The sequence below is a fragment of the Rhopalosiphum maidis genome, chromosome 4 (assembly GCF_003676215.2).
Source record: "Rhopalosiphum maidis isolate BTI-1 chromosome 4, ASM367621v3, whole genome shotgun sequence".
Taxonomy (NCBI): Eukaryota; Metazoa; Arthropoda; class Insecta; order Hemiptera; family Aphididae; genus Rhopalosiphum; species Rhopalosiphum maidis.
Genome location: NC_040880.1, coordinates 12,405,818 through 12,417,968, shown reverse-complemented (window position 1 = coordinate 12,417,968; position 12,151 = coordinate 12,405,818). Strand labels below are relative to the sequence as shown.

Below are 12,151 nucleotides of genomic sequence, written 5' to 3'. Positions count from 1 at the left end.
AGCAAAGTCGTGTATAATGTCATCAAAATTAATATTTGATACCAAATTGTGTTCAATTGATAAAATACCAAGAGCATTGAGACGTTCTTGACCGATTGAAGCTCTCTGCCATGTTTTAAGCTGATTTCCCAACTTACTAAATGCTCTTTCTGCTTCAGAGACTGTTACTGGTAGCGTACAAAAAATTCTTAAAGCAATACAAGTGTTTATAAAAATATTCTCCAATTTTTTAGTATATATTTCGTTTAATAACTTTAATGAAGGTATTTTAATTTTTGTTAGAAAACAGATTTATGAATTTTCCTTAAATGTAGTAATTCATTCAAAATATTTGGCGATAAACCATCAGAATATATTTTTATGATTTCCTTCAATTTTATTTTAAGTTCTGTAGAAGATAACTTCATGTAGCATAAAATAGGAGAAAATAGATCACACATTTTTTTATGAGCTTCAAAACGATGCGTTAAATCAGTAATAATAAAATCTATATTAGCAAATATGACATCTTTTCTAAAATAATTATGTGCTATACTTTCTGTACTAGGTTGAATATCCGTTTCTGAAGAAGCTTCGTCATGAAAAACTTTTCTTTTCTTAGTTTTTTTGTCTTTATCTTGGAAATTTGGTAAAATATTCAAATTACTTGCCACTAATTTCGCTTCATTTAAAATTATATGCCACTCGTTTCTTTTATTTTGTAATTCTTTAATTAAATCTTTCATTAGATCAATTTCAGTTTCAAGAGATATACCTCTTGACTGAATGATAACATTTCTTTTATTTATAGAAGAAAGTACTTTAAACCAAAAACTAGCCATAGCTATACATTCAAAGGAAGAAAAATAATTTTTCAAAGATATTATTTCACAATAAATTTTTTTCTGGCAAGTTAATTTCATTTAATATTCGATCTACTGATTTTAAAATACCAGGAAGATGATGAACAATAAGACGTATGGCTGAAACACGTGAGCTCTATCGTATCTCAGATTGAGACTCTAGTGATATATTGACCTCTTCATTTAAAATACTCCATTTTGCTGGACTGCTACTAAAATTTACATATAAAGTTTGTACACACCAAAAAAACGTTTTCACTCTAGAATTAATTTTTACTGCATTTAAATCAACGAGATTAAGAGAATGAGCAATGTATGGCGAATAAAGAGCAAAGTGATTTTTTTCCAAAATACGTGCTTGTACACCCTTAATTTTTTTACTCATATTAGCCCCATTGTCGTATGCTTGGGCTCGACAAACTGCTAATGGAATTTTGTGACGTTCTAACGCTTTTAATAATTCTAAAGCAATACTTTCACCTGTTTTTTCATTAAAGTTCAAAAATTCAATAAATCTCTCTTTAATTTCAAATGTTTTATTTTCACTGATGTATAAAACATATCTTAAAATTAAAACATTCTGTTTTTGGTTGAGAAACGTCAGGAGTAGCATCAACAATAACACCATAATAAATTGACTTAATTCGTTCGTTTAGAATATGGTTTAAAACTTTTTCACCACAAAGAGATATAAATTCATTTTGACTCATCCAAGACAAATAGTGGGTCTTTCCTTTCATACTATCGCCTTTATTTTGATATTTTTCAACAGTTGCTAAATGGTCTCTAGTTACCTCATCATACCGCCCAAGAAGTTCTAATATTCCAAGAAAGTTACCATTGTTTACTTCACCGATTTTTGTACTGCTACCCTGAAAAGTTAATCCTCTAGAAGCGAGAAACAAAGTTACATCAAGGAGTCTTTTTAGAATAGCCTCCAATTTTCTGCTTCACTAAGAATTTTTTTTTGTAATTGACTATCTACTCCAAAACCAAACAAAGACTGTTGTACATTTTTCCATTTACAATAACAAGTACGATGCGTTTCACTATTTTCATGAAGTGGAAGTCTACTATATAACTTTTTCCAGGGTATTGTTTTTGGAGAAAATCCACTTCTCTTAATTAGGACACTAAGAATTTTTATTGACTCAGTAAGATTTTCACTAAATAACAAACAAGAAAAACAGTGTAATGTTTTTTTTGAAGAACTATAAATGAGCCAATCTCGTGGATATTTTTCTCTATTATTTGATGATTTAGTATATAACAAAAATTCAGAAAATATTTTACCATTATAATCTTTCGATATAGCTTTTATCATTTTAAATATGTTATCGAAATTAGAAGGATTTGTTGAAATAATTTGTTGACGAATATCGTCATTGATATGTTCAGGCCATAAACCGGGGTCGAATAAATCGTGCATATCGGTATTGTTTGTAGCGAGAGCATTTGTATTTTCATGCTCACAGATTTCTTTTTTGGAAATATTTTGAATCAAAATAGGTTTTTTAGCAGGGTATTCTATGTCTATATTTTTATTTTCAAATGGTATAATTTCAATGGAGGTGTATTTTTTTCAGCTTCTTTTGGTTTAAAAAATTTACTTATTACCTGAGTGTTTGAAAATGCTTTTTCTTCTTTCAATTTTCTTTTCTGATATCCAGATTTGTGTTTATAAAAAGACATTTTGAGTTAAATAATCGAAATAAAACAACAACTTATAATATTTACTATTTTACGTATGACGTGCCTATACGATACGCGGTTGTACTAGAAACTAAAATGAAACTAATGATTATCAGTTATTGTATAAATATAAATATTGCTTACATTTTGAATTATTAATTTTGTTCGTATCGTAGTTATTTATAAATTATTTATTATGAACACCGTAGACATAACCACTACTTTTGTGGGACAATGAAGAATCATAGACATATTAATAAATCAATAAATGTTTTAATATTTAATATGTCTATGTGTAGAACTGCATGTTTATAAAAAATAAATATTCGACAATAATATAACATAACGATGTAGCATATAAATATAAACTAACATTTATATCTAGAAAAATATTATTCAAATTATATGACACAACTAAATTATTACAAACAAAAATACCACTGTAAATACATTTATAAATAACCTAACTATGGTTACTAGTTAAGGAAAGAGAAGGAACAATTTCATAGGCGATCAATTGTTTTCAAGTTATTAATAGTGGTTTGATATCATAATATTTAGAATATGATCATAAGCTATAGATTTCGCATATGATTTCCAAGTTGATTAAAAAAATCCTAAAATAATTTATAATTGAATATTGAAAAAAAATTTAAGTATTTAAAACATTTTTCTAATATATTTTGAAGTAATTATTATTAGCCCGGCACGGACGCCGGGCCCCTCGAAAGTCCGGCCCCCAGTACCATGGGTCCTCCTGACCCCCTTCTTGTGGGGGCCCTAGGTAGATATTCAAAAATATAATAAATAATAAAATTAAAAAAAAATAAATTTATAACGTTCACCAACTGGAAACACAAATCGAATTACATTTTAATCGCCATGATTGCTGGGGCTGTGATTTTTCGAGTAAACTTTTTTTCCCGCGTTTGCCCAACCCCATTTGCCATGCATCACGGTCATAAAAAATCGTTTTATGTATACCCTAGTGACAGCATTACCGGCAATCCATCAGAATAAATTTGAGGACAGGATCTCCTGTAACAGTAATATTTGAATATTTTAATGTAACCTACTCCTCGGTCATTATATTATGATGACGACTGTTCGAGTTCGAGTACGATATGTGCTTTAAGCCGACGAGACAATTTTTTCAATAATTCATAAATAATATTATTTATTAATTTCCATTACGTGTAACTCTAAAGTCGTTATTTTATAATTATTATAACATTTATAACATTTATCATTTATGTGTATGATTTAATTTCATAATTTTAATTTATTGGTTTCTCTGGAAAAAATGTTTGATAATTATCAATAAAATGTAATGTTTACTTTTGGTATATGTGCATAAAATATGTTTATATTTTTATAATTTTAAATATTCACATTATTACTATGTTTAATTTATTTATTATTGATTATAATTTAATAAACAACTTAATTTCTATTAATAATATTATTTTACATGTATATATTTTGAAATAATACACATTTTGAGTACAAAAATAAAATATAAAATATAAAAAAATTAAATTAAATACTTGAAAATGTAGTTTTTACTATTGATAAGTACCTTTACCTATACAATAAAATATTTGCACGCATTTTTATGGAATTTTAAAATGTTTAAATGATAAAAACTATGCTAACAAAAAATCGTTCAAAAATATTGACTAATACTAATATTATGTTCGTTAAATAAATATTAATAAACGTAAACATTTTTTTTTTTATTATTTGTATAAAAATATTCTTGAAATGAATATTTTTGTACTTATCCCTAATATAAGCTCTTTAATGATAAGCATGAAGCAAGACGCATTGCATAAATCCCAGAGTCTTCTATCCAAAATGTATCATCGTTTGACGTATCTTATAAGAAGCTTAACGCAACCCCATATCAGCCTTTTCAGTGTAATTTTGAGTCTTTAATTTTAATACTGTAATATATTGAACGCATTAATTACTATAAACACGTAACTTATATGTACTGTGTACCATTTGTTAGGTTTATAGGTGTAATTTAATTGTATAAAATGACACATCATTTTTTAACGATTTAATTTTAATTATTCACCTTATCAGATCTCGCTCTTAAAGCATTTATAAGTAATGATTTATTTTTAACTGATGACTCGTGGGAATTTAAAAATAATTTATTTTTACTATTTTGAAAAATAATTAAGATTAATAGTCTGGATTTGCAAACTATAATCAAATATTATTGTATTAAATATATAATTAAAATAATACACATTATAATGAAAAAACTCTTATACGTTTTGTTAACTACTTTAAACACCACCTTTAGTGTCAGTAAATATCAACAAGTTAGAACGACCCAGGGGTCACGTTTCTAAATTGTTTTTTTAAGCAATGTGAAAATGTAGAATGCATTAGTTTTACTTACAAATAAAATAAAAAATACCAACTGATTGTTTTACATGTTCGGGTATTTCATTCTAAATAATCATTGAAATATGTTATCATAATATGGTACTTAAGTGTACATGATACTCTAGTAATACCGAATTATAACAAGTATACTTTTTTTTTTAAATTATGATATTGTATGTATGTAATACACATTTATTTTCTTTATAAGTTTACTAATAAAATAGTATAACTTAATGTCATAATTTTAATCCTAATTATAACCCAATAGTCCCAATGAACCAATATTCATAATATTGTATTTAATTAAACGTAGTTGAATAATTATTTATAATTATTAATTCGGTTAACTATTTACTGAAATGTATTTAAAACATTATTCAGTTTTGCATTTACTTATAAAAATTAGGTAGGATTATTATTGACCAGGAGTTTTATTTATCATTAGAACATTAATCTATTAAAACTCTGTTCTTAAATTAAATAGAAAAAATTGAATTAAATTTTAAATATTTTAGCTTTTCTTAATAAATTACCAATATAAATTCAAAAAATTAAATTTATAGACTTTACAATTAAATATTTTTTAGTATAGTAATATTTAATAAAAATGTGAAACAAAATTAATAATCATAAAGTCTCTAAAAACTTTCCTCCAACTTAAAGTTGTAAATCTATAGGATTATATATCGTAAGAGACTATTGTTCAAGAATATCGGCTTCGTAAGTTCTTTATTATAGTTAAAACTAATTTAATGTAAAATTTCCGACATCTATTCCGTACATCAATGCCAGTAGCAATTAACAATACTTTGACAAACTAGCCTTTTTATTAGATTAAACTATTGTTATTTTTCTAACACGTCTTAACGATAGCTCTATAAAATTACAATAATAATATTTAAAGATTCAATCAATACTTTTCTTAATATCTAATATTTTATATTACTAATAAAATATATATAAAAGTATAAACAGTACATTATAAATATCAAATACTATTTTGAAAATCATACAATATTAAAAGAATTGCTTGATATAAAAATATTTTACAGACATTTTTATAGAAAAAAAATACAATTTTCAAAATTGATGGCTAGTGCATTTATAATTTAAAACTGCACTAATATCTATCTGCCTTTTTTAAACTATTTTCACTCAACATATTTAAATTAATTTTATTGAATCAGATGAAATAACTACATAATTTAGTGTATTAGTATTTAATATGTAACTATTTAACAAATTAAAAGATTTTAATTAAATTACAAATATATATTATAGTACCTATATGAAAACTAGAATTGGTTATTGACATCAATTTAATTTCGTAACAAAAATCCTACTACCTACTAAAATATTAAAATAATCCACCTCATTTTTAAATGATTTGAAATTTTTTTATTAATTAGTTTTAAAACAATTACATTTATTACAATGTGTACACTAAAATTAATTATATAATACATTATTGTGTAATTGATAATGATTGTTTAGAATTTGTACACTAGCTGAATAATATTTTTAAGGTTCATCTAATAATATGTATTTTTTTAAATTTTTAAAATAATTAATTCATTTTTTTTCAACCATTGTTTAAAAAGACGTATAATTTAAGTATAACAATTAAGTATAATAAGAATCTTAATTAGAGCATCTATAGTGTAACATTTACATTCTATTCTCAAAGATATATTCTTATATATAATTTTTAATAAATTCAAATACTTTTTGAAATTAATTTTCACAATCCACCGATAAGTACTTAGTAAAATTCCTTAAAATAAGGGACTACGCACTTTTATTTAAAATTTACATGGTTATTAATTTTTTTTCATATATCCATGTCAAATATACAATTTTTAAACTGAAAATCTATTATATCTGAATTTTACGGCGGTATTCGAATAAATCATATTGTTAAAAAAGCATGTTGTGTTGTAGCTAAAAACATGTTTTTTTTTTTAAATATAACATAATATATTGTTTAAAACAATAATACATATAATAAAATATGTATTACCGTATAATAGGTAGATAGGTAACGTGCATAACAGCTAAAGCGTATATTTATTGCAAATTAATATTACTAATAGATTACTTACGAAACGGTGGGACCAGTGCAAATGAACTTCCTACGATTGCTCAGCCAAAATGGATACCAAAACTTCACATACACGTGCATCAACAGTGCTGCGTGGTTCAATGCAAAATCCAACTCGTATGACATGGCCGTAAAGTTTATGGGAGAGAATTCGGTGCAGTTTTCATCTGAACAAGGATCGCCCAAAGTAGACGTGTTAGTCGACGGTTGCAAAGTACGTAGAAAATTGTTTTTATTATCGCAATATATTCATTGGATATTGTTAAGCAATACATTTGTGAATTTGTAATGATATCGTAATACAAATTAAGTACTATAATGTGAAAGTAAAAACGTTTTACAGTCGAGTGGTTGAAAACAGTATTAAAAGATTACCAGAAATCAGTATGTTAACTTTTAGATTCTTAGAGGGTCGAATTAGTTTGGAATAAACGTTTACGTTAATATGTATTATTTAGTTATCAATTTCAAACCAAATTTTTAGACATCATTTTTTACATATTAAAATTAATTCTAAGAAAGTTTTTAAAAACATCTAAATTCTGGAAAAATGAATACGCCACTTTCAATTTTCAATAAAATTACGTACCTATTTAAAAGACTATTAATGAAGATTATATGAGTTTTTAAATTACCGATAGTACTTAAATTTTATGACTATATAGATGTGATTATGTGATTATAATAAATTCTCAATACAATTTGTAGTATAAAATTGTGTTTTCAATTTTTGGCTAATTTAAAAAAACTTCTTACTAATTTTACTTAAATTAAATGAAGTATCATTTACCTACTTATAATGTTAATCAAACAAAAATTAAATAATTTTGAATAGAAAAAATATTTAAAACAATTTAATGTTTAAACTTTTAAATACTGTTACGAATCGTGACTATGTATGAATGTATTATTATTATTTATTACTAACACTACAGTGAAATTATTAATTAATTAAATTTTAATTTAGTATGTAATTTTATATTATTGTACTTTAAAAATAAACACTCATTTTTTTCAAATAATACTTAATTTATCGTTACTTAAAATAATTATTTTAAAAATCTTCACTCACTCTTAAATATATTTTTTAATTTGTCACTTATAGTACTTATTTTAAAACCGCGTGCTTTATGTATATATATATATATATATATCATAGTAAAAGCTCCTTTAATAAATGTGTTTTAAATGAAATAATAATTATTTGTTATTATTACATTTTTGCTTTTAAAAGTATAGCAATAATAAAAAAAAATTATCTTGTACTAAGGTGAGTGAAGCGAGACGTGTGCTCAATACAAGTCTCGTGTCCCATACTTTTTCATTAACAAAACTGTTAAATTGCTATTCTTATTCTCATCGTACCTACTTTCCATCATTATACATTCATTTTATTGATTTCTCTTTCGCAAGTTCGCTTACATATTAAATACGTTTTACTTTTCTGAAATGTTTTATTCCTTCTTGATTCAATCCAGCCATTTTCTATTTTATTTAAAATCAAAGAGTCTTTGCTAAATCCAACTCTGCACTATTATTATTTCACCCGCGGCATCATTCGTTATATATGATATTGTATGAAACGAATACACGAACACACTGTAGGTAAAACTTATCAGGTATAAGAGATCAAACCATCAAACCGTTTTAAAATCGACAAAACAAAGGAATGTTTAAATCATTCTAATGTATATTATCACGAGGAATACACAACAAATATGTTTGTAATATTTATATGATACATGCTACACATAATATACGTTGTACAACACTACCGTCTACTACCGACCAACAATAACATTATACAAATTTATGTAGGTGTTTTTTTTTTTTGTGAACGTGTATGTGATATGTTATAATATTCAATAACTATTGTGAAGATAGAGTTCGCCAAATCGATAGACACACATTATATTATTACACGCGTAAAAGTACTTTTCTTGAAATTCCGGATGTAATATAAATGTACTGATGTATTTGTGTCGAAGCTGTTTTCTGAGCTGTGAAAATAACAAAGAATTGATCGTTCACGTAAATTAATATCCTGCATATTCTATATTATTTCCTAAAGAGTTATGACTTAGGTATAAGTCACCGAACCATTTTTATATCGCAATGCACGATTCTTGATATTTTGTTAATTTATTAATCGCTATCTATATACGGCTATACTTAACACTGTACTACGAATTTTCAACTGTTATCCAAAAATTATAAGCATAAATAATAAATATAAACATATTCAATTATTTTTAATAAAAAAAATATACAAAGTAAAACAATCACATAATATAATAGTTATGTTAAAAATTCCATAGGTACTATTTATATTAAAATTACTAAAATTTGATGTTGTTTTATGATAGCATCTGCCAACTGCAAACATGTTATGCAAAATAATTGCATAATTAATTTATAACTTGTATTAACTATGAAATATATCATTATGACTCCATTGTGTTAGTTTCATTTTTCATTTCCAGTGAATCGTGACTATAAATCACAAAATCTAGAGTTAAAAGTTTAATTCTGAAGTCTCCTGAACCAATTCGTTAATCAAAGTATATAAATCGTTTTATAACTAAAATATGAGAATTAGTATATTAAATAAATATCTATATTATTTTCTAAAAATGATAAGTAACGTATAATATTTAAACTTAATACCTACTTTTAGATTTTAAAGGAAGCAAAATGACTGTATAATGTATTAGTTTTACAATGATATATTTAATTTATATCCTCAAACTTTTTATACTTGAAAAAATGCTTCAATCTGCAATTTTAGAAGTGATTTCGGGTAACAATTTGTTTTTAGTTTATACACTTTACTTTGAGGGCTTAAAAAATTCTGAGAACTTTTCACTTTGAAACAATCAAGAAAAATAAAGTAAAATTAGTGATACACGGTAATATTTACGTCAAAGGTTTTTGACATAATCGATTTTTTATTTTGTTGTAATTCAATAGTTTATAACTATAGGGACTTGAATTTTTCACCAAATAATAATATTAAAATTTTAATTCATTTTATGCTATTTATATTATAAACCTACACATAAACCACGTTGATATTAAGTTAAAATTATTAACAATAACTATATATAATATTTTAATAACATATGCAATGTTTTTGACTAATTAATTCAACCTACTTTATTATTAATAGAAAAATAGACTACTTATAACAATAAAAAATACATAATATAATAAAATATTCTTGGTAATTATAATTGATAGATTGTCTCCAATTATGAATGTTTTTAATGATAAATCATTGAATTTAAATTTAACACATCTATTACAGTGACTAACTTAATGACGATGTACACTGAAACCAAAATACCTACATATTATATACCTATTTACAATGAAATAATATTTTTAAGAGCGATATTAATATATGATCATATTCCCGTTTCCACAGAATCATATATTTTTACATATTATTCAAATATTGTAAATTGTATTAATAGTATTTTAACTGTATGCAAACAAATTGAATAATTTTCTAATTAAATGAGATATAGTGTTTTATTTTGTCTATTAATTTTTCTAGACGAGAAAATCAAAAAGTGAAACCGTATTTGAGATCCGTACCAATAAATTAGACAGTCTGCCGTTGACAGATTTCTATCCTGTGGACTATGGGTTACCACATCAAGCATTCGGATTCGAAGTGGGACCCGTGTGCTTCAAATGACACGTTCGTTCGTCGCCGTTTTACGTGTTTAAAATTATAATTATTATTATTATATATTTTTTTATTATTATTTTATATTTAATTATTTTTATTACTTTTATTATATTTTAGAGTGATTGTAATTCATACTTTACAATCCTTATCGTATATTTTTATATACTTTTTTTCAGAGTATTAAAACAAGTCCATAATTTACGATTTCCGCCTTGGTGCATTAATAAATTAACTCAACGCCCGATGCATATCATAATAGAAGTTTTATTATAGCTAAATCTTGAAAGTAAAAGTCATTGTAAACTTAAGAGTTGCAATATGTTTTGTTGGTACTTTTTTACGTTTTATATAAGCTCTGTGGACACGAAATATAAAACAAAACGCAAAATGAGAGAAACAATGACAACGATAATGTCTAGGTTAGTAAATTTACTAACGTATTATTCTAAGTAATGAAAATAAAATGATTTAAAAAAAATCAATTATTTTTTTTTTTTTTTTATTATTAACGGTTTTAATTTGAAATATAATTGTAAACTATAAATACTTAGCGAACGTTTGTCCTTAGTAGTCTATTATATTAATATATTATACTATACTATACCTACTATATTACTATTATTTACTATTATTCTATTATATATGAAATCATTTTTAAAATATTTCGGCTCTTTTTATTTTATATTTTTATTGTGTTATATGTATGATGTAATTTTTTCTTTTTTTTTAAAGGGGTTAAAAGATTAAACATTAAATAAAAGCTTCTTTAAAAGTTATTATGATATACTCTCATATTATACTAACTATAAAATGTTGAAAATATAAACCGATAATATATTTTTATTAAAACATTTGAAAATTTCTATAACAAATTTAAGCTAAATCAAAAAGCATGCAAATGTAATACAATATCTCGACTCCACATAGATTGTTTTTGTATCTATTTACATATATTAAAATATATTGTCACATTTTTTTTTTTTTTTTTGTATGTAGAATTGTTCAAAACGAAGATGTGCGATTATTTTTTTAATAATTTTAAAAACTAACCTACCATATTATTAATATTAAAATAAAAACAATATAAATACATTTTAAAATATACTTGGTGATATCAGCTAACTGTAGATTGCTTTCATTCAAACTCTACAGTTTATCGTATGCAATAATTTGTCATTAAATTTAAATTTAACAAATCCGTAAGTCATTCCAGTGGCTTACTTAATATTGAATGCACTGCACATCTAATGCACAGAATTAAATATAACAGTTTCCAGCTGTATTTTTAAATTTATAAATAATAAATAATAGTCCAATACAAATTTAAATTAATAAATCAATAATATTTTCTTTATTTTTAACTACTTTTGTATGATTTTAAAACTACCCATTTAAATTATAGTATAATAATATTTA

The 12,151-nt window shown here is 24.3% G+C and overlaps 1 protein-coding gene across 1 annotated transcript in view; it reads left to right on the top strand.

The window, feature by feature from the left end:
* Window positions 1–11,317, top strand: part of LOC113561015 (collagen alpha-1(V) chain-like) — an 81,747-nt gene extending 70,430 nt beyond the window's left edge. The window contains exons 54-55 of the mRNA XM_026967183.1: window positions 7,031–7,252; window positions 10,598–11,317. Coding sequence (XP_026822984.1) covers window positions 7,031–7,252; window positions 10,598–10,741 — 366 coding nt within the window. The 3' untranslated portion in view covers window positions 10,742–11,317. The remainder of the gene's footprint in view (window positions 1–7,030; window positions 7,253–10,597) is intronic.
* The last annotated feature ends 834 nt before the right edge of the window (window positions 11,318–12,151 follow it).